At 48.1% G+C, this 23186-nt stretch overlaps 1 protein-coding gene across 21 annotated transcripts in view; it reads left to right on the forward strand.

Moving 5' to 3' along the window:
- Positions 1-23186, forward strand: part of CACNA1G (calcium voltage-gated channel subunit alpha1 G) — a 148229-nt gene that overhangs the window by 108913 nt on the left and 16130 nt on the right. For 8 of the 21 annotated variants that reach the window (XM_054083097.1, XM_054083079.1, XM_054083092.1 and 5 more), the window contains 12 exons: positions 2398-2523; positions 3138-3227; positions 3926-4139; positions 6577-6627; positions 12448-12599; positions 14944-15053; positions 16380-16513; positions 17702-17772; positions 18050-18128; positions 18206-18327; positions 18491-18835; positions 20917-21057. In XM_054083097.1, the coding sequence (XP_053939072.1) occupies positions 2398-2523; positions 3138-3227; positions 3926-4139; positions 6577-6627; positions 12448-12599; positions 14944-15053; positions 16380-16513; positions 17702-17772; positions 18050-18128; positions 18206-18327; positions 18491-18835; positions 20917-21057 (1635 nt within the window). The remainder of the gene's footprint in view (positions 1-2397; positions 2524-3137; positions 3228-3925; positions 4140-6576; positions 6628-12447; positions 12600-14943; positions 15054-16379; positions 16514-17701; positions 17773-18049; positions 18129-18205; positions 18328-18490; positions 18836-20916; positions 21058-23186) is intronic. The other 13 variants (XM_054083080.1, XM_054083083.1, XM_054083088.1 and 10 more) reach the window with 7 other exon arrangements.

Raw genomic sequence — 23186 nt, forward strand, 5'->3', positions numbered from 1 at the left:
GGAAACTCATGCCATCCGTAACCACCTTGGCAGCTAGATTGGCTTAACGTTACAGCACAACAGCATCCATCCGTTATACTAAACAGATCCATAAAACTAAGCATATCCCATAAAACAATATCAAACTCAGGCACGGGGAAATTTATGCCAACCAACAAAACTTGCAGCGTGCCCTTTGAATTTCCTCACCGCTAATTGTGATTGCTTTCCCCAGTGACTTGCAGCCTTACATTAAATTGTCATGACTATTGATGTGCTTAAGTGGTAGACACAAGCAAGGCTGATCCTGTATTCAGGATGCAAAATTCTCCATTAATATTGATGTCTAATTAGGTGTAAAATGAGGGCCGCAGCTATTTTCTATAAAAAGATGTTCTCTCAAAGTTACAGTTGGTTCTCCTGTGTAAATATAAACTGGGGATCAAACTAGAGGGTTTTAATGCTCTTAAAATCCAAGCGTTGGTGTTTCTAATGGCGTTTCCTTTTAGCAAGTCATTAATAAGACAGAATAAATAGATGAAACAAGTGCAGTAGGAAACACTGGCTCTTTCACTTTCAGAAGTGCTAAAATGAGAGGCAGCTGAGGGACCCGGGGTTGTTTCGCCTTGAGAAGAGGGGGCTGAGGGGAGACCTCATCGCTGTCTACAATTGCCTGAAAGGAGGTTGTAGAGGTGGGGGTTGGTGTCTTCTCCCAAGTGAGGGAGATAGGACAAGAGGAAATGGCCTTCAGTTGCACCAGGGCAGGTTCAGCTTGGACATCAGGAACAATTTCTTCACCAAAATGGTTTTCAGGCACTGGAACGGCTGCCCAGGGAGGTGGTGGAGTCCCCATCCCTGGAGGGATGGGTGGATGAGGTGCTCAGGGGTGGTTTAGTAGTGGACAGGTATGGTTGGACTCGATGATTTCAAAGGTCTTTTCCAACCAATCAATTCTATGGTCTGTGCAAACCCGAAGCACTGATGGGGATCAGGACTTTTGCAAATGGAGTTTTGTGTTTCCAACCCTGACAGTAGCTGTGTTACTGCTCCCGTCTGAGCGGCGTTACAGTCCAGCTCCTGGAGAAGTTGTGTTTATAGACAGTATATTAGAAACAGTTGTTTACTTTCCTGCTTAATTAAAACTTCTCTCTGTGAAGGCTGTATCTCCCCAGCCTGCCTTACCCACGGATAGTGTTTCTCCATGGGAAGATCAGGGAACGCTTCTCTTCTTGCATCCAGAAGTTTTATGACTGCGTTGTGTGGTGATTAATTTTGCATGCCTGGAGAACATCCTTCTGCTGTTGATTTCTGAAGGAAACCCATGGAGTAATGCGGGGGTTTATCTTGTTGGCTGTTATTTCTGCTGATATTTGTCTTGAACAACAGATCAAAGCCCATCAGCGTCTTTTCTCTGTACGCCCAGGTGGTGTTTTAAGGAGCCTGGAGAGCAGGCTGCCATTTCCCCCCAAACCAGTAATGTCAATAGCTTCTGTCAGCAAATAAAACCACATTTGTTGGATCTCTCCCGGGCTTTGATACCATCCATCCTGCCAGCATCAATCACCCTGTCTGAAGCAGTAATCATCCCCTGCCACTCTTTGTTCTGTGCGCAGGAAGCACCAGGTTGAGAATTAAGCGTGTGGAGGCTCATGTTACTCGTGCAGGTGTAAATCAGGATCTGACTCCTTAGGATCTGTGTCCCTCCTGGCTTACACAAAAGGAAATAAGCTCAGGATCCAGGTACCCAGCACCAGTCTGGCCTGGCTCCTTAAGCTCTGCACAAGGAATAATTTCAGCAACGCCTGCACGGACTGCAGAGCCTAATAACGGCTGGAGAACGGCATTCAGCGTCACAAACCGGAGCTGGACTGACAGCAGCCTTGATTCAGCAAGAATCCAACGTCGCTCGCAGCAGCTTGGCTCCTCTCCGACATGTCCCCTTGTGACCTCTAAGAGCAAAGCTTAATCCATCGCCGTGCCTCTCCAGTGCCACCTCTTCTCTGCTGACAGAGAGCCCCCGTTACATTTAATTTGTCGGTGACTCTTGAAGCCGGCATCGTTAACTGGGCTGGAGTTGCCGGAGTCATTCCGTGTGTCCTACAAAGCCATTAGCCGGTCTGGGCTATTAGCCAGGGGCTACGCTTCAGCTGGCGACCCAGAAGCAAAGGTCTTTAGGCCAGTCTCGGATCACTGAACCAGACAACCTAATGCACGAGGTGGGTGTCCCAAACGATGCGAAATCATGCGCCTGCTCATTAGGTGCGTATCGTACCGGCTGCTTGCACTTAATAACCAGCGCAAATGAGGCCATTTCCCTTAACTTGTCCGGTCGGCGTGGGCTGTGCAGAGAACCCCAGGAGAAATGCCCATCACCTGCAGAGAAATCCTTACCTTTTCTCTCTTCTTTGTGTTTTGCAGCTTTTCAAAGGGAAGTTTTTTGTCTGCCAGGGGGAGGATACCAGAAACATCACAAATAAATCGGATTGTGCAGAAGCGAGCTACAAATGGGTCCGGCACAAGTATAATTTTGATAATCTCGGCCAGGTATTAATGGAATGGTAATCTGCTTCTTTGCTCCTTTACCTCCTTGACATAAAACCTGTGCATTATCATCCCATGGGATTTTCTTACAGGGCACTACCAGTCGCAGTAAATATTCAGTTCACATACACAGCATTCTGTCTCTGTAAATCCCAAAGGTGGTGTTTCCAAGCAGGCATACACTTCTTTTCGGAGCAGAACAAGCACATGTGGCTTTGTGGAGTACTTAATTGCTTCACTGCTACATAACAAACCAAATATATCTTGCAGAAGGGCTTGTCTAATAGAGCCGGACACTTTCAACCATCTCTGCAACACAGCCTTATTTTAGCAGCATGGTAAGGACTAATTAGTTGGGAGCAGCAGAGACCTCAAGGGTGGAAATGAAGCTGCCTTTTGTCTTCAGCTTTGTGGATTCTGAATTAGTGTTCATTGCTGAACCAGGCACTGACATTGATAGGTTTTTGCTGTCAGGAGAAACCTTTGGCTTCAAAGTGTCCCATTATCAGACAGGTAATGATAATCCTCAGACGAGAAAGGGCAACGAGGAGTAAAACGTTACGAGTAAAAGAGCTTTAGTGCAACCACGTCTAACTTTTTCCCCCCTGTATTTCCAGGCCCTGATGTCTCTCTTTGTTCTGGCCTCCAAGGACGGGTGGGTGGATATCATGTACGATGGCTTAGATGCTGTGGGAGTTGACCAGCAGGTACGTGCTCTAACAGACCTGTGACAAATGAGTTGTCAAAGGTCACCCGTTTTGGGTCTCGCTTTGCAAAGCGCTGCTGACTTCCACAGTCAAATGGGGTCATGAGGTTGGGATCGAGGGAGGCATTTAATCCAACTCCTGCGACGTGAAAAGGAGTCAAGTGAAAAGTCTGGATTTGGACCTAACCTTTTCCCTACAGCTTTTGCAGCATGGCTGGTGTAACTGGTGTTAGGAGAACCACACCTATCAAAGAGTGATGGTTTGGCTTTTTAAGCATTTTGGACATTTCAGGAGAAAAGAATCATGGAATCATTAAGGTTTGAAAAGACCTCTCAGTTCATTCAGTCCAACCGTCAGCCCAACCCCACCGTGCCTGCTAAACCCTGTCCCAAAATGCCACAACCACATGTTTTTTGAGCACTTCCAGGGAGGAAGCTCTTTGTGTAAGTACAGTTTTTCAGTGACAGACATAAAATAGCTGCAAAGGATGCTACTGTCAGAACAGAGATGGTTCTTCTGTTCACAACATGCTTTGTGTTTTGGGAGCATTCAGTTGAAGTGTCTCAGGGGCCTCTAATTTTCAGGAATAGCAGAGCTCACAGAGGGGCACCCATGGATTTGTAGATGTGATGGCTGCATCAATTCACTCCCTTTTTTGTTTGAGGTTCATTTGACATCTGCTTTCCTTTACTTTGCAGCCAGTTATGAACTACAACCCATGGATGCTCCTCTACTTCATCTCCTTCCTGCTGATCGTGGCCTTCTTCGTCCTCAACATGTTCGTGGGGGTGGTGGTGGAGAATTTCCACAAGTGTCGACAGCACCAGGAGGAGGAAGAAGCCAAGAGGCGGGAGGAGAAGAGGCTCCGCCGGCTGGAGAAAAAGAGAAGGAGTAAGGAGAAACAGATGGCTGGTCGGTAGTCTTTCCACATCTTTCTGAGTCCTGCTTGGCCTTCCACACGATCCCCTCCTCCCTTCCCTCCCTGCCTCGCGTCTGGTGATCATTCTACCCCCAAAAGCATGTCCAGCTATAAAATTTGCATGAAGGAAATAGTGTTGTTTTAGGCTGAGCAAGGAGCCATGGAAGCCTTTTTAATGGCTGCATGATTTACAATGACCTTTCCTTTGGAGGTTCTTTAAATTAAAATATAATAGTAATCAGACCTGGAGCTTCTTGGATAGCAGAGCTCAGTGTTACACAAATAGTGACAACTGCAAAGATCAGCAGTGCTGGATGGCATCATAAATCTTCTGAGTCATGACCGCTGTTGCTGATAACTGGATTCACTATTTGGTTTATTACAGCCTTGTAATGCCACAGTGATGTTACCTGTCCCATTTATCAAGCAGGTTTATTTATTGGCGCAGTAGCACCACTGCTATTCAAGAGTGTAATAAAATAATGGAGCCATCTCATTCGAGTAATGCTTAAAAACTCCTTAGAGAAACATATCAATGCATTTGCTTGAGAAATACAGATTAGAGATAAAAAAAAAAAGCAGTTGAGAGTAACCAACTTGACAAAGAGCACTGATGCAAATGGAACCAAACCCCAGAGCGGATGTGCCAGCTTGCAGCCCTGCCTAGAAAAGGCTTTACAGGTGAAGGGAGGCCAGACCTCCGCTCTGTCAAAAGTCTCCAAGCTAACACTCGTCCTTTAGTCCTTTTTTTTCCTTCCGATTTGGTTGAATAACTAAGAAATAACTCAGCCAGAGTCCACAGGTCAGAGGTACTCGTCTTGCATGCTCTCTCTTCTGACTGAACTTTCTCCATTGCCCTCCGTGTCCATGTCCTGATGCTTTCCCTCCCTGGTCAGTCCACCTCCTGCTCTCTCCGTGTCCCTTTTCACATCTCTTCTCTATCTTTGACAGACGTCAGTACTGTTTAAGAGGCTGTCTGATCAGGCCCTTCTTCCAAAAGCTGGTAATATTAAGTCTGTTTGATTTTTTTTAAGAGGTGTTTGATAGCTGTGATGAGCTTGGTCGTGCAACCCCGTACCACTACGGTGTCTCAGCCTCTCTCAGTTCACCCCGCACTTCCCCTTGGTCATGTCTTTAAGTACCATGAGCTTCACAGGTTTTGTAACCATTAGGATGTATCACACCAGCCTCTGGACATCGAATTTTGGGTTATGCCAAGAGCCTGGCTTCCTCCATGGGCAGTGGAAAGACGGAGGCTTTCCTCAAGAGCAGTGGAGGACACAATAGACCGTTCTCGGTTCAGTGGGATGCAGATGGAAAGAATTTGTGCTTGTTTTTGCCATCAAGGAAATGTCTAGAAAGCTCCTTCAGTCAGTCCAAGTTCCCAAACACCATCTCAGGGTGTTGAGCTAGAAAATGCTTTTAAGGGCTGGATAGAAAGATCCATATTTAAAGTCGCAGCTTTGGAAAGCAGACATTTCTGTAGAAGAAAAATAGATGTTTAGTTATTATTAATGACCTTATTTATAAAGCTAGAGGAACTAGATGAAGAAAAGACGTAAGTCTGGGCAATTTCCCAGCAGGAAGGAATCACAAACCATCCTTGGAGACATAGTTATTCATTCAGTCCTATGAAATGCCTAATTAAAGAGGCAATAAACAGCTATTTTACTGAGGATCAAATATTGCTGAGTATTCATTCGCCATAAAAACCTTTCAAGAGCAAAGTATGAAGCCCTCCAAATCGCTTCAGAACAGTTTTCCCCATTCACATTCAGTGAAATGTTGGTTTTAATTGACCGTGTCCAGCTTTGCCCTCGGAGACAGCAGATGTCATTGCTGAGCTTCATCGTGCATGGTGGGACCTTGCAGATGATACCAAGAGTCGGGCTTTGATTATGCCAGTGACTGCCTGAAGGTGCTTCCAGCTGAGCTTCCTGAGTGCCCTCAGATGCCCAAAGCCACCTGTGGAGGTCAGGTGTAGACAGATGCAGCCATCTGACTGGTTGCACAGTCAGGTTTGGTCGTTGACTCTTCAAATGCATCCGAAAACCAGGAGAGCGTGTGGAATCCCAGCTCGGTGAGGTGCAGGCAGATGCAGGAGTGGTTGCTGTCAGGTGTGCTGGCCCAGCAGGATACGTGTATAAAGTATACAGTCCATCCTTCAGAACTGTCTTCTCCTTCATCATTGTCAAGCCAGGGGGTTCTTGGGCTTCCACCCGTGTATGTGGGAGAAGCACAAGACCCTTTCATTTTTGCGATGAGTCCATGTACCTGAGCCCACCTCCACGAGGCACAAGGAGAGGAACCCTCAAGGAAACATTCCCAGTAGAGGCAACGAAGAGCCTGAGAGCCGTAGGGACCTCTGAAGGGGACGGGAAGCCTTGCTGTGTGTCGTGCCGGGTGATTAATGCCGTTTCGTTCTTTTAGATCTAATGCTGGATGATGTTTTAATGGAGAGCTCAGCCAGTGCGGTGCAAGGTACTGGGAAGTTGGCACGTCTCGTCCCACTTGAATGGCAGTGCTGTGTCACTAACGGCTGGCCACCGCTGCTGAGGCATCCCACTAAACCCTGTGTGTGGTGCAAAGCTCGTTTGCTTCCTTCATGGCACACGCAAACCATTCTGAGCGGCAGGGCTGCAGGCCCGGCTCAGCACTGACACTCACAAACCCTTTATTTACCCATTGACCATCTTATGTTCTTCAGGTTTTTTGTTTTTCTGGTTTTCATTAAGGCACTGTCAGACTTTTCATGGCTTTTTTTTTTTTCCTCCTTTTCTTTTTTTTTTGTTTTTGGGTTTTCTTAGAGAATAATGACTGGACTGTGAAATGAGTCCTTTATTGTTTACTGTAGCTTTCTAACCACCAACTTAGGAGTCTCTGGAAGGCCTGTGGAGGAAGGTTATTCCATTATTTCTCCAGCCTTTGCTCACTGCTCCATGAATGCTGTACTTCAGGGAGGGACGGTATCCTTTCAGCGGGGTAAAATTCAGTATAGAGCAGAGCCTCGGTGCTTTCCAGAGGTCAACCCCACGCCAACCCTCAGCGCGGACGTGGGGTTTAGTCATTGTGCTGCCAAGCTGGAAAATTCTTCATCTGGATTGAGAGCCACTCGATCCATGAGGCATCTTGTGAGTTAAAAGAAATTAAAATGCCCCCTCAAAGCCTTTCCAGGTCCCGGAGGGGATGGAGCGGCTGAGCTGGGCTCTGCTGGAGGTTGAGGTTGGGCCTGGCCACCGCTCGCTCACCACTCCCTTTCCCATCCCCTCTCGCCAGGACGATGCTCGGGGCCGCAGATCTGTCCCTTATTCGTTTTATTTTTAGAAGAAGCTTTGATCTGGCGAGCATTTTGTTTAATTCATAACTTAAGAATATTAGCCTGAATAATTAAAGAGGCCCCAACATAGAAGCAAATACAGCTGTAATTTTTGACAAAAATAATATGCTGGGAAAATTGTGCCATTAAAACCCTGTGAAGGAGCTTCCATGGCGTGAGGTGGGAGCAGGACGCCCCCACCCCTCACAAAGCACAGCGAGTTTAGTTTAAATAAGAATTGCAAGGTGAGGGCTCTCAGCTGTCACTCGGGGAGACCGAGATTCCTCCATTCCTAAGGCCTTGTTGGAAGTCGCCACAACATGCTTTGATAAATCCTGAATCTCCTTTCCTGTCGCCATTCCTGGTATTTCTATTTCTTTGCCTTCCTTCCTGCTGCTCTGGGTCGGCCTCCCGTCCCCTCCGGTGACAGGGGGGCAGCGCGAGGCGGGCGTTGCCGCTGGGTTTAGGGCTCTGTTGGGACTCCCCTCTTGGCCCAGGAGAGCTGCAGCCAGGCTGGTTTATTTTATCTCATCTTTAGGCACAGAACTCGCTCCCAACCTCTCCCTGGCCCTGCGCAGGCTCAGAAAGGCTCAGAGTGTCATTGTCAGGTCTGCTCTTCGTGGCCCCTTTTGTTGGCCTTTCCTTGGCCCCGGTGGCAGCGGCTGTGCCGCGCTGCGCTGCCGGCACCGGGCGTGGAGAGGGGAATTTCTGACCCAGGGGGGGATGAAACCTCGGTCCCAGGTGAAACTCCCGTGGTTCAATCCAAAATCGGGAGTTGTGACCCCAAAGGTTCCGCACATCTGCACTCACAGAGGGTTTCTTTTCTCTTCCAGTGACAATAAGCCGGAGCACTGCGTGTGTGTGTGTGTGTGTGTGTGTGTGTGCTGCTGCCTGGTGCTCAGTGAGATATTATAATTTGATTTTTCCCTTTTATTTTTTTTTTTTTGAGTCTACATTCTGTCACAACGAGAATCTTCTCAGTGGAAATAATTTATCATTTTCCATTTTGCCTTTTTTTTTTTTTCTTTGAAATAAATCCATTCCGTACAATAAAAGCCAAGTAAAGCACTCTGTTTCAATAATAAAAAAAAAATAGTTCCTTCAGTGCAAACTACTTTTTAACCTAATAATAGTCTTGTTACAGTTTGTAAATCCAGCTGCGTCACGGGCTCATTGCTCACTGGTTTGCCGCCGGCTTCCAGATAGACTCAGTCCTGCAAAGTAGTTAATTCCCTTATTATAGGAGAAGGAAGAAGCTGGAGGAGATGGTAATGGAATTGTCCCACTCTCGTAAATTCCAATTTCCCGTGCCCACGCACCTCTGGCTCAAAAGCCACCTCGGGGAAAGTGGCAATTTCTCTCTTGACAGGGCTATATTGGGTGACACAGCCGGTTCGGAGCTGGGCTCCCAGCCCCGGGAAAGTGCGGTTCATGGGAAGAAAGTGGCCCCATCCGCATCTCCTGCAGCGCCTGCAGCCACTCACCAAGCCCTGGAGCCTCTGGGAGCTTTGTTGGTCACTGGTGTCACTCGGTCACATCCTAGAGGTGCTGGATGGACGTCCCTAGGGGTATTCCGTCCCTAGAGGCTTTTTAAAAGATGGGTAGATGAGGTACTTACGGCTATGGTTTAGTGGCAGGTAGGTATGGTTGGACTCGATGGTCTCAGAGGTCTTTTCCATCCTGGTGATTCTATGACAGGAGCACAGGGTTTGATGCCCCGGCCCTGGGCTGTGATCACTGGAGGGCACCTGGTCTGGGAGAAGGTAGAGCAGGATTAAGCATAGGAAACGTTTGTCCTGCAACAGAAATTGTCCCTGCCCTTCCAGCTGGGCAGGAGGGGACGGCGATGAGGTTGGGGAGCCCAGGGCCCAGCCTGCGATGCCGGGCAGCTGTGCTCTGGCCCCTGGCCCTTGTCAAGGGGATCGATTGTAATCCCACAGGATGATGCCAAGAGGAGTAGGGAATGTCTGCTTGGGAAACAACTTGATTAGAGAGCCTGTAAACATGATAAGCTAAACCCGAGTGTCCCTCCTGGCCAGGCACCCCCCCTCTCACCAGCGCGGTGGGGACCACCATCGCCCGGGGTGAATGACCAGGAGGACTCTCCCAATCCAGCTCCCAGCCAGCTGCAAGCCTCCATCCTCCCCGAGTTAGGAGGAGGTTGCTCAGGCTCGGCTGTCTGAGCTGATTTTCTCCTTAGCAATATGCAAATTTGAGGCACCCCTCCCTCTCCCCCACTCCTGGCCTTCAGCCACGGTGAAGCAGCTGGATTTACACCCTCTGTAAAAGCCTAATGTCTCGTGGTGGGCTTTTGCTGTATTTCCCCATCTTCTCGCATTCTCATCCTGCAGATTCTTCTTTTGTTCGTTTGCTCTCCTCCTCTTTTCTTTAACGCCATGTGTGCCGGGAAGCCAAGTTAACCTCTCCAGTAATAACCGAGACTAACCCAGAGCTCTTGTTGTTCTTGACACAGTGCATTGTAACAGTACAGTAATGTGGTGTTGTGTTAGTTGTGAAGTTCACCACCTGGAGTTTAACAGATGTCTGTATTTCCCAAGATGTTGGTATTGTTTAGATCTTTACTGCACTAATTAGAAGCGATACTGTGTGATAGGGGGCACGGGCTTTGCGGTGGGCGATTGGACAGGAGCAACCACCCAACTCCTCCACAACTGCACGGGTTGGCTTCAATAAATGGTATTTATTGAATAAGAAAAGTGCTTTATCTGTTCAGAAAGTTCCCTGCCCGCCTAGACACAGTAGTTATCTATCTCCAGTCCTCGGACAGCATGCTGCTTGGGTGTGGTTCATCTCGCGGTGATATCGGTACGGCACTAACTTGCACGGCCAGCATGTGGTGATGGGTGAAGAACGGTGCCATGGCTCATAAACAGGGTTGACCGATCTCTTGGCAGCGTTATTGGGGAAGGATGAAACCTTTACTGATGGTCATTCTTGAAGGCTGCAAGTGAGAGCAGCACCTGGAGGTGTTTGGAACTGCAGACGTTCCAGGCTGTGGGATCCTGGGGAAGGTGGAGAGGAGCTTTGGTGCTGGAGAGAGGAGGGATGGAGGCAGGAGAAGCCTGGGCAGATGTGGGAACCATTAGCAACCCTGCTTATAAGCTCATGCGCTGCTAATCCAGGTGCAGGAGCCCTGCACAGGAGACATCGTACCACCTCTCTCTAAATCCTCTCTCTGTTCTAATGGCGCTGGTGCTGTTCTGTAGGATTTGGAATTACCTGTCAGTCACAGCACAGGAAAATTTGAATTGCGGTGTAATTATTCATAAGTAAATCCACTGCAAGGCAGAAACATTGACGTTTTTCTTTTTGAATGTGAATTATACATAAATGTAGGAGAAATAAGTGATCCAGTTACGATGGCGTTTCTTTCCGAGATGATTAGTTGGTTCATAAAAATAGGTCCTATTCCTGACCTAATTGTATTCAAACATTTTAGCTAGTTTGCTACTCAGAATTTAGCATAATATGATCGAGATATCTTGACTTTATGGAGATTTATGCAGATTCGGAGATATCTGACGAGGTCCTATGAGTGAGTCAGCAGCTACAAGTCTGCTTCTTTGTAAGCACTCAATAGATTCAGCATGAAAATTCATTTTGTAGACCTTTTCATCGGTATCGCGCTGTAGCACTCAGGTGCGGCTCACCTAAAGCCCGCTGCGGATCAGAAAGGGAATATTAATGCTGCCTTTCCTTTGATGACACTGAAGCAGAACTTTGGGTGTTCCAAAACCCTACAGAATAAACCTGCAAAGTGGTTTGTCTCTCCGGTTCCTGGGCTGAAGGGAAAGGGCTGTCTCTATGGGAAAACCAAAACTCTGCTTTTTTGGGATCCTGCTCCAAAGCAGGGAGCGCACGAAACCGTTCAATCTCTGGGTTTGATCGCAGCGTCCTTGGCTATTGACAAAGTGAATTCTATTTCCAGGCAAAATTTAGTCTTCTAAAATTAGTTTTCCCTGAGGGCAACCCAAACTCGTGCTTCTTGGCTTCGTTCTGCCCAACTTTTTGCTGGCAGTCACGTATCAAACTGTACATTTGCTCAGCAGCGCTAAATATCAAGCCGTGTAATTCTTACAGCTCAATAATTTTCATAACCAGTTGATCATCTAATTATGAGAGCAATATTATGCTCTGACATATTCAAGACAGTCCTTTCCATTTCGATCTGCATTATAATGCCTCCTTGAAAATTGTACTGAATTATATACTCAGCCTTGGCATTTCCTCGTTAGAGATTAGGTGAGTAAATGGGTTTATCTCCTAAAGAGCATGTGTCCCCCCTGAGGCACCTGCACACGGGAGCGACTGGAACAGGGAAATCTGTACTTTGATAATCTTGTCGAAAGGGGGGATCATTATTTTCTAATCGTTAAGGCTGACTGATCAGTTTTCCTTGGTATTTTTCTGGACCATTTCTCAGGGCTCTGACAGGCAAAGTGTTGAATTTTTTTCTCTCCGCAGTTTATCGCAAAGAACATAATATGACTGAATTACTTCTCTTCCAAAGACCACTTCTAATGCTCTGGCCTGTATTTTCAAGACACTGTTAGTAAAATCTGTCCCCAATATCTGACCACTAATTGGGCTCTCAGGTACCTTGGGGACTTTTAAAATCAGCAGAAACAAAAATTGTTGTTTTAATTTAACTTTAATTTAACTTTCCCTACAGGGGAACCATTCTGTAGCAGCACAATGGTCTCAGCTCACCTCATCCCTGATGCCATAAGGCTGAGTATAGCGCATGTCCCCCTGGAGCTGTTTAACGGGATGATGACAGGAGACTTGTTTTGTATTAAAAGGGTAAAATGCCAGCAAGAAAAAAAATATTAAAAAAAGACAGCATGTTGCTGTAATCGGTCTAGAATTTATCATCTTTGGAGTTGGAAAGTGAGGGTGTGTTGACTTCAGAAAGACGCAGAGAAATGACTTGACGTGCCTCTCCGCTCTCCTCCCCGCTGCAGAAGCACAGTGTAAGCCCTACTATTCGGATTACTCCCGCTTCCGCCTCCTGATCCACCAGATGTGCACCAGCCACTACCTGGATCTGTTCATCACCGGAGTGATCAGCCTCAACGTGATCACCATGGCCATGGAGCACTACCAGCAGCCCAAGGTACGGGGACGGGGATGGGGGAGATGCTCAGCCGTGGTGGGCAGAGCTAAAGCCAGCCTTGCTGTTAGACCTCAGGCCCCCATTCACCATGCCCGACTTGTCCCTTTGTCCCGTGGACCCTGTACCCATCCTTCATCTGGCTTCCAGCCCAAATTATGGCTTTTAGTACCTGGATCCCATGGCGCCTCTCCCTTCCAGTTAGGTGCAAATGGGCTGCTTTGAGGGTGAGGATGGGAGCAGGTTTGCTTCCACCACATCATCTCCGTGGCCTCCTCTGGCCTCACTCCAACAGCTCCATGTCCTTCCTGTGCTGAGAACAAGGATTTCCACCAAAAAAAAAAGAAAAAGGAGGGGAGAATAATGAAAAACAATAGCAGAATTTGCGAACAAAGTTTCTCCTAAATTCCCACTGTCCCATAGGACCCAGTTTTCACAGGTGCTGGATTTCGTGCTGGTCTTTAAAATACATTTTAATATACTAGTGTGCTGGGTTCCCAGGTCTTTGTCATATTCTGAAAATAAAAACAGCCTGTCCTGCGATGTCAGGTCTCCTGCGCGTAAGAATGGAATGGAAATAGCTGCCTTTGCCATATAACTTGTACTTATTTTTATTAGCCACTCTCAGAATGAATAAATATAACACACAACAGGAGGAAATATTCTTTAAGACTAGACAGGACTTGAATACTTAATGTAAAAGAAATCCAAACAACTGAGACATGCAAGCAAGGGGGAAAAATATCCTCCAGCCTATCATAAAGAAGCCAAAAAGTGAAAGGGCACAAGCCAAATTTAATTTTTCTGTTCAGGTCACCTTTAAATACCCTGCAAGGCTCATTGCATGATTCAGTCGTTTGGTGATGAAAAGGGTTGTTGGCTTCAGAGCCTGTATTGGAATCGCTCTGGGCGCGCGACGTCCCGCAGTCATCTTGCAGCTACATTTTTCTCTTGTATTATAAAAGCGTTGGGCAGGCTTTTTGTTTTAGATTTTCTTTAGGAAAATAGCATTTGGTCTCTACGCCTCTGGTATGCGGCAGCTGGGTAATAACTCTGAGCTGGGGCTGCGTGGTGATGACAGCCCCGTCAGAGCCATTCACACCCTTCTTGCTGAATCCGGGCCCTGAAGTCGCTCTGGTCCGGGTGACTGATGGGATCCTGCGGATATTTTAACGGCTGAACGTACCAAGAGTTTTGTATCCAACCCAACCATTGCTCAGCGGGGCAGTGCTGGAAGGGTTGGTGGGGGGATACCCTGGGATGCCCTGGGATGAGATCCCAGCCCGTAGAGAGCAGGGGCTGCCGTGTGCCCAGAGGTGGTTTGAGCAAAGAGACACTGGTTCAAATCAGCTTCTGCCAAATAATTATGCTCATTTACCGCTGAGCCCACTTTCCTCTGCAGTGTGAGACGGAGGCTCCTTCAGAGCCACGGCCTCACGGTGCCCAGGCTTGTCCTTCTCGGGCAGGTGAGATGGTTTTCACCCATGGACGGTTGCTAAGCTGTAGCAGGAGGGCAGAGTGCGTGGTTTGAATTCCTTCCGCTATGATTTCTCCCACTTGGGGATCAGCAAGACTTATTTTTGGTCTGAGAGCATTCTGTTGCCATCTCCCACGTTCCCCAATGGTGCCCTGGACACAGTTCTTGCCATCCCATCTGATGGGCGTTACATTAGAGGCCGGGCAGGATGCTGCCTTCACAAGGAGGGGTTTGGGGTTGCCATAATCTCCGACATGGTGTAACGCCTGACGGCGCAGGAGTTGGCCCAGCCAGGAGGCACCTGTAGCTAAGGACCAGGCTGTGACATCTGCAGAGGGAAGGGTGGGCAGAGGAAAACCCGAGGCACTGTCTCCTGCTGGCATGCCATCCCTCTCTCCTGCTCTTTGCCAAAAGCTCAAGGTGAGGAGTAAATGATGGGCTGTCACAAAGAAGCCATTTGGCCGGCGCTTGCACGGCCCCGGCCAGCGCGAGGCTCTTGCGGCAGTGCACAAATGAGCAAGTGGGATGGAATTCAGCTTTCCGCCGAGAGCACGAGGGGGTTTGCGCCGCTGACACCTGCAAATGCAGCAGCTCTCACCCGAGCAATCCCCACAGGGGCTATGTTACTGCTGGGGGGGTGGGTTGTGCCTCGGGGTTGTGTCAGCCCCTCCTGTCAATGGCATCAGCTGGGGTAGGAGTCTGTGCACACCCTAAGGTCCCCTGGGACTTTTCTGTGGGACGTTTTTCATCCACGGTTGGAGCCTTTTGTCTGTAGTTTGAGAGTGAGTAACTGGTGGAAGAAGAGAAGGGCAGGTTTGCAGACAGCAAAGCCCCTCAGCATCTAACCCCGGTCCTGTGCCCACATCCCAGGTTCTTGATGAAGCCCTGAAGATCTGCAATTACATCTTCACCGTTATCTTTGTCCTGGAGTCTGTTTTCAAGCTTATTGCCTTTGGGTTTCGTCGCTTCTTCCAAGACAGGTAACAAAAGCTCCACCTTGACCGCGGGGCCAGCAGCGGGTTTCTGAAGCCGTCTGTCCAGATTTGGGGTACTGGAGCCCAGTGGCGTCAGTCTGACCTGTGTGAATGCTTTTTGGTGTGACTGATTGAAACCAGGCTAGGTGAGCACTTGGGGTGTGAGTTGGAGAAAGGAATGTGCGTGCCAAGGAGCGTGATTGCACCACTTTGGCCCTTGAGGGTGGACAAAATGGGAGCGAGTCTCACACCAGGCAGTTGGTTCTCTTCTCACACCGGTTGTGTGTCCAAATAACCAAGAGAACCTGGTGAGGTGACAAAGTTTATGCCAAGAGAGAGAATCTGGTCCTCAGTGGAAATAGAAGAGAAAAAGGACCTCTCTTTACGCTTTTCTCTGGAACATTTGTCATAGGGAAAGCCTACGGTTGGGGCCCTTTGTCTGTAGTTTGGGAATGAGATATTGCTGCTTTTCCTAGATTTTCGTTCTCTTACCTTACAAATACATAGAATCACGGAATCGCTTAGGTTAGAAAAGACCTCAAAGATCATCAAGTCCAACCATCAACACAACACCACCATGCTTACTAAACCATGGCCTGAAGCACCATAGCTACAAGCCTTTTGAACCCCTCCAGGGATGGAGACTCCCCCACTGCCTTCAGCAGCCTCTGCCAGGGCTTCACCACTCCTTCAGTAAAGAAATTTTTCCTAATCTCCGATCTAAACCTTCCCTGGCACAACTTGAGGGCATTTCCTCTCGTCCTATCATTTGTTACTTGGGAGAAGAATGACAGGTTTTATGTCTTTGCTGATTGTTTTCTCCTCCCATATTTGCCTCCTCCAGTGTTAAAAGCAAAAGCGCTGGCACCAAGCAGGACTTGACACAAGCCTTTCAGCAGCTGAAGGGTGGTTCCACACGTCACCTCTGACCTGGCATAAATCCTTGGGGTCTTTTTTTCACCCAGTGTGATTTTTGTGTCAAGGATGAGACGTGGGGTCCGGTTCTTTCTAGGGCAGATCTCACGCTGAGGTCTGGCAGTGCCCGCACAGACACCGCAGCGTCTCCCCTGAGGTCTGCAGCCTCTGCGTAGAAAGCTGCCCATCTTTTGTTTCTGTTTCCCCTCTATCTTTGGAACTGGCTGATTTTCTAACGAGATGCATTAGTTACAGTGATTTCATAACATAACTGCTTTTGTATAATAACCACAGAAAAACGCTGCAGATTCATTTGAGTGCTAGAACCATTGAAACGACTGGAATTCGTGTGAAACGAGCTTCCTCCCCTTGCCAGCTTCTTAGTAGATGTTAAACTTCATTTTGTGTTGTCTCCAGATGGAACCAATTAGATCTGGCAATCGTGCTGCTGTCTATCATGGGCATCACTTTGGAAGAGATCGAGGTGAACGCTTCGCTACCAATTAACCCCACTATTATCCGAATCATGAGGGTTCTCAGGATTGCTCGAGGTGAGACGAATAAAGCAGAATTGGCTTGAGTTTGAGGTGCAGGGTCCCCTCTCTGAGAGAGTTAAGTGTTGGGAAAGGGTCCTGGGGCACATCCCCATCACGATGCGCATAGTTCTGGCATCAACAGGCCGTAAACAAAGGAGAGAACAATGAGGGAAAATAGTTGTGAGGAGCCAAAAAGCTGAGCCAACAGGACCATGTGTTTCTGTCTTAAGAGGTCTTGAAGGCGGAGAGCTTAGAAATAAAGCTGCAGTAGCTGTGGCTGTAACTCCCGAGAAGTACCTGGGAAAAATACGCCAGTCAAATCAAAGTCGTCTCTAACACGGATTAGAGAACGCCAGCATGAGTACACTGGCTTTAAAAGACAAGCATCTAATAAATGTGATTTCCCACGGGACTTTACATCTCACCACTTGGTGACAAAACATCCTCGTCACTCTACATCCATCTGTCCCCTCAGACTTGTAGCGCCACGTACCCGAGTTGAGAAGCCAGCTTCTTCAGGGCCTGGTTTTTCAGAACAGGGAGATCTTGGGGCCAAATGGTGAAGATGTAAAATGTGAGTGCTCAGGCCCTTAATCAAGTACCCCCAGGCCCTCCTGAAGAGCAGCGTTGTGCTCTGAGGCGTAATTGCAGTGACTGCAGCCCTCCTCTAAGCAAAGAAGGAACTGGAGGAGAAATGAAATGCTGCCGTGTCTGAAGGAAGGTGGGGGGAAGCGTTTTCCCTGTGCATTGGATCCTTTTCAGAATGAAAAATACACGTGGTTTCCAATTGGAAATGCAGCCTTCTGGAAGAGATGTGTAAGTCAGCTCCCCGGTGAATCACATACGGGAGTGGGTAGCCTGTGGAAGTGGGAAAGTAGCCCCAGAGCTGGGAAAGTAACTGCTCACCACAAGCAGAGGGAGAAGGAGTTGGGTCCAACACAGATGAAGTGGGGAAAGGAAAAGCCAGACAGAACGATGACGCTCTCTCCAAGTCTCAGGATAGGTGATGCTGCTATTCACGGGGTTTTAATAGTATCCAAGCAACCAGGAGCGATGTAAAACCGCCAGGGACTCTAACAGCTAATGGAGAACACTTGACATGATTTCATATTTCTCTATCATCTGTGGCCCCTGGGAGAGAGGCCGAGTTCGTGGCTCGGTGCTAACACTGCCGTTACCATATTACGAACCTGTTTCCCGCAGTGCTGAAGTTGCTGAAGATGGCTGTAGGGATGAGAGCCCTGTTGGACACCGTGATGCAAGCGCTGCCGCAGGTAACCCACTGCCGTATCAAACCCGATCTCCTCTGGCCCAGAGCTAATTTCCTTTTGCAGAGGAATGCTAATCATTTTATCTTTACTGTCATTAGAGAAACACATTTCCCTTCCGAAGCACAGTCTGAGACACAGTCCTCACATTGAGGTCATTTTTCCCCTGAAGCAATTTAAGTTTTGGATTAAAGAATACAGCAAGAAACAGGTCTGGAACAAAAAAATCAATGAATGTTCTTTCTTTGTGTTTTTTTTCCCCCATTTCTTTTTCTCTTTCCAGGTGGGGAATCTGGGTCTTCTCTTCATGTTGTTGTTTTTCATATTTGCAGCTCTTGGAGTGGAGCTGTTTGGAGACCTCGGTGAGTCTTCCTGTGCCGGTGGACGGGGTGGGAGCGGAGCGCGAGCAGGGGTCTGATGGCTGTGCTCGATCCCACAGAGTGTGACGACACGCACCCCTGCGAGGGGCTGGGACGGCACGCCACCTTCAGAAACTTTGGGATGGCCTTTCTGACTCTCTTCCGAGTATCCACAGGAGACAACTGGAATGGGATAATGAAGGTAAGAGACTCATAGAAAATTAGTATTTTGCTGTTCTAGACATGAAATTTGCCCAATCTTCTCAGTTTTCTTCATGAAAGGAGAAGCCATTGCAGCCCGATTTGTAGACCAAGGTCCATGCTGGAACCTCTTCACATCCCTTCACCATTTCCCCCGTTTCCAGGACACGCTGCGAGACTGTGACCAGGAGTCCACCTGCTACAACACCGTCATTTCACCTATCTACTTCGTCTCCTTCGTGCTGACAGCCCAGTTTGTCCTTGTGAACGTGGTGATTGCCGTGCTCATGAAGCACTTGGAGGAGAGCAACAAGGAGGCTAAGGAGGAGGCAGAGCTCGAAGCAGAACTGGAGATGGAAATGAAGACAATCACTCCTGGCCAACAAGGCCCCTCGGACATCTTTGCGTGGACAGGCAGCCCTGGTGGAGAGAGGCCCGAGAGCCCCCGAGGATGTACCAACCCCATGCAAATCAAGGTGGATTCTCAGCTCTCATTAGTTTACCCTATGGTGAGAATCTCAGTTGGAGGGTGAAGAGGGCTTGTCCTGTGTATTTGCTAGGGGAAGACATGCACGCGTCGGTAATGCAGGAGTGGGTGTTCTGTAGGTCCTGGGCTTGTATTCCTCGCTGTCTGCTGACTGACTGGGGTGTGGTGGGAACTGATGCTCCAGGGAAGAGACCCTAGCAGGTCTCCAGGCCACCTTGATGCATCTGTTTGGAGGGAGAGAGCTTTGCAATTTATCCTGGACTTGTGCCCAAGCCACCAAATTCAGAGCTAGCTCCGAGTTTTCTCTGATCCAGAGTATGGCCCTTCTTGATGGCAAAGTCATGTGTTTGCTTTTCTAATGCAGACCATGAACCACAACGTAAAAGAGGAATAAAACTTGGCTAATCTTTGCTTAAGTAGTAGATTTGGTTTATGTAACCTCAATTTAAAACCCATCCTCACTGTCAAGTTTGTAGGAAAAGTCTCTCTCAAGCACAGTTTCTGGATGAAGATTCATTTTGAGGAATGAGAGAGGTGAGGTCAAGACCCAGACGGGTCCTTGGGGAGGGAACTGAATTGGAATTATACAAGAAAAATGCTCCAGCCTTTTTTTAGTCTTAGCTGATTGCAAATTGGGTTAAACTCCACACAGACCTCATTAGCTGTTATTACATCATGATTTCACAACAGCATATCTTGGCCTCTGCCTGGGGTGGACTAATGAGCATTCAAATGCATGAAGAACTAATTTACGATCTTCGGTCCAAGGGTGAAAAAGAGTAAATCCCTGCTTAAGCTTTGCTTCAGTTCCTAAGCTACTGGAAATTTCTGGTGCCATTAGGAGTCACTGATGTCTGAGATGGAGTCCAAAGCTGCTCTTTGGCACAGGACAAAGGAGCTCAGGGTGACATGGGGAAATCCAGACTCATTACGTCCTCTAGGAAGAAATACATCCCAGCTGTTGGACGTGTTAGCAGAGTGCTGGCAATGTGTCCTCAGCGCTGCTGTCCTCTGTCGGTCTTCACACTGGCAGACAGAGAAACCGCAAGATGGACCAGTGAGGAGGAGGCCCTCAGTTCTTCGGTCTCTCTGTCCTCTCTGAAGGTGGCTTTGGAAAGGGCTTATTCTCGTTGTAATCTCCAGTGTGTGTCTTGCTCTCTCACTCAAACAGAGGCCTCAAAAGTCTCTGGGAGATTTTTTTTTTCTATTTGTTCTCCCAGCCAAAATCTTCACCCAAAAATCTGATGCTTGAGCACAACAGCAGAGGAATACGACTCCCTGGACATGACCCTGCAAGGCCGTGTGGTCAGCATGCTCTTTTGCTTGCCCGTTCCTGGGGATTTCTGCACTGTGTGCTGTTTGATGGTCCTCATCTCATCGTATGTAGTAGGCGTTCCCTACAGGAAAGGTGCAACCCTCAAATTGCTCCCATGCCTGTGAAAGCCTCTGTACACCCTCCCATTGTCTGGGCTGTGGCCAGAACGACTGAGACACCTCAGCCCGTGCCTGGCATGTGAATTTGTGACCTGACACGTGTCCATCCTGAGCACCTGCAGCTTTCACGGACAGGATGCTCAGCTTCTCTTTGAGCCAGGTTATTTTAATTTATGTGATCCCTGGGTACAGATTTAGGTGTCAAATAGAAGGTCTTCAGTGGGCAGTGGGTATAGAACCCTTACAGCGTCCTGTAGAAGTTCTGGCACTGAGTAGCAGGACGTTGCTATCCTGGCCCCGTCACACGGCTCAGATCCCAGAAGTAACTGGTTGTGTTTGCTGAGAGCGAGGATTGTCCCCCAGGAGGGCGCTGAGCGGTTCCTGTCTCTAGTGATGTCTGAGAACGCTGTCTCTGCTCACCGTGATATTACTGCACTGTTCTCTCTCCTCTCCTGCCTCTCCTCTCCTGTCCCATTGTTTCTGTTACTGCTTCTCTCCCTGAACGTTTACGTCTCCCCCCGTTCTGTTCTGTTTCTTTTCCCCTTTGGTTTCTTGGGTTTTATACACTTTTTTTATGTCCCTTTTTCTCTCTGTTCCTGTCCTTCCCTTTTTTTTCCTCTCTTTTTGGCTCGCTCTACTTTTCCGCATGCTCTGCACCACCCCTCCTAGGAAAGGCACTTGTTTGATACCATATCCATGCTGATCCAGGAATCTCTGGAAGGAGAGCTGAAGCTGATGGACAACCTGTCAGGCTCTGTGTGCCATCATTATGCCCTCCCAGCTCCCGAATATTACAACTCTGAGAACCAGGTTAATATTCCTAATTTCCTGCAAAGTCACCATCCAAACTCTCTGTGCCTGGGACCTTTAATAGAGTTAAAGTTCTTTAGGTAATTTAGTCACAGGGATTTTGAAGCATAACCTCTTGGTCTTTTTCTGTGGGTTTTGAGATAATGCTTCTGATTATGCTGCTATGTACCAATGCGGGACAGGCCGGGAGAGTTGGGGCTGGTCAGCCTGGAGAAGAGAAGCCTACAGGGACACCTTAGAGCAGCTTCCAGTAGGGAAAGGGGCTCCAGGAAAGCTGGGAAGGGGCTCTGGATCAGGGAGGGCAGGGAAAGGATGAGGGGAATGGTTTTCTGCTGAAAGAGGGGAGATTGAGGTGAGATCTTGAGGAGAAATGTTTTCCTGTGCGGGTGAGGAGGCCCTGGCCCAGGTTGCCCAGAGCAGCGGTGGTGCCCCATCCCTGGAGGGGTTCCAGGCCAGGTTGGATGGGGCTCGGAGTAACCAGATCTGGTTAAAGAAGTCCCTGCTCCTGCGAGGAGGTTGGACTGGATGACCTGTAACGGTCCCTTCCAACCCAAAGCATTCTATGAATTCAGGAGGGAGAATTCAACCTCTTCAACATAGTAAGGAGTTTTTCTTTGGGATTTACTGTTCACAAGTGTTGTAGGGAAAAATGTCCAAAATCCCATCCTCATCCTTCAGTGGGGTTCATGTCTTTGGCTCCTTGCTCCTCCCCAGGGACCGCAGCGATGCTAGGACCTCACTGGGAGGTTTTCCCAGGGCCGAGCCTGAGCTGGTGGGGATCATGAAATGGTCTCTGTGCTTTGTGCCTGCTTACACTGCAGGAAAATCCAGTTTCAGGTGATTTTCCTAAAGAGGCTTCTTGCAAGTGGGTCATCATAAACCAGATCCTCATCTCTGATCTAAGCCGAATTGAGAAGGCGAGGCAGCCCTTAGTGGTGCAGTTCAGTAATCGTGTGCTCCGGTGCTTTCTCCAACAAGGGCTGTAATATTTGTTTAAAATTAGTTCATTTACTGCTTAGAATAAAATTCCTACTTTCTCAAGCGTATTATTCTTTAGGGCAAATATTTTCCCTAAATCACAGCAGTGACCATAATAATAATTCAAGCATGCCTATTTTTTCCTGCAGTTAGAATTGAACAAATTCCATATTTCTTGATCTATTTTTTGCCCCTTCCTGGCTAAAAATAGCAGCAGTTTTCTTGTTAAATCATTGTGCTTATTTATGAGCTCACTGACACTCTAAATTATCCAACTCGGGGGTTCATTAGAGGGAAGGAATACGCTTAGGTAAGACGAAATCTTACTGCAGATCTTTATATAGCGGGATAACCTGTCTGCCCGCGACTGCTGCGCGTTGCCTTCCCGCCTGAGGTCTGCTCAGCCGTAGGAAGTGGTTGCCTGGAAGGATTGCCAGCGAAGGGAGACGATAGCTTTGGCGAGGAAGGCAGAGGGTCAGTGTGGAACTCGTTGAGAGCTGGGTAGATTTTTTTTGTCACAACATTTTTCACCAGAAAGTGCTGCTGCAGCAAAACCAAAATGGAGTTGTTTTGACATTTTTGTAATGAAAAAATATAACGTTCCAGCCTGCAATGGCTTTTTCTTTTAAAATTTAAGCTATTTGATTTCCCCCCGCTGTAATTAAAACCCGTATCAATCAGTCGAATGTTTCCAACAAAATGTTTTGACGGCTTTGAGCTCAGTTCTGGGAGAGGGGAGGCTGATGAGGGGGTGATGTTTTGTTTACATTTTGGCTTCTCTGTTCACACCATTTGTCATCTTCTCAGGCAAGTCAGGAATTTAGAGCAGCGCTGGGACTTGCTGAAAGCAACCTGATTAGCAGCAGCTCCCAGCGGAGAAGCTCCTCTGGCAGGAGCTGCTGGTGTCCACCGTGCTCCAGCACAGCCCTTCCCCGTGGGCTTGGGCTCCCGCAGTGGGCGGAATCTGTCCCTGTTGGCACCGTCCTCGCGTTGGCAACCTTTGCAGTGATGCTTTTTTTGGGGAGCCTCGTATGAAATCCAGAGCTCGCCCAAAGCATCTCTCTCATCCGTTGCCAGCAGATGACTGTGTGAGAGGAGATATCAAGCCCAAGGTTAGAAGAGAGGAGCCCGACCCTCTTCCTTATCTCCAC

This window comes from Cuculus canorus, chromosome 18 (genome assembly GCF_017976375.1).
Source record: "Cuculus canorus isolate bCucCan1 chromosome 18, bCucCan1.pri, whole genome shotgun sequence".
Lineage (NCBI taxonomy): Eukaryota > Metazoa > Chordata > Aves > Cuculiformes > Cuculidae > Cuculus > Cuculus canorus.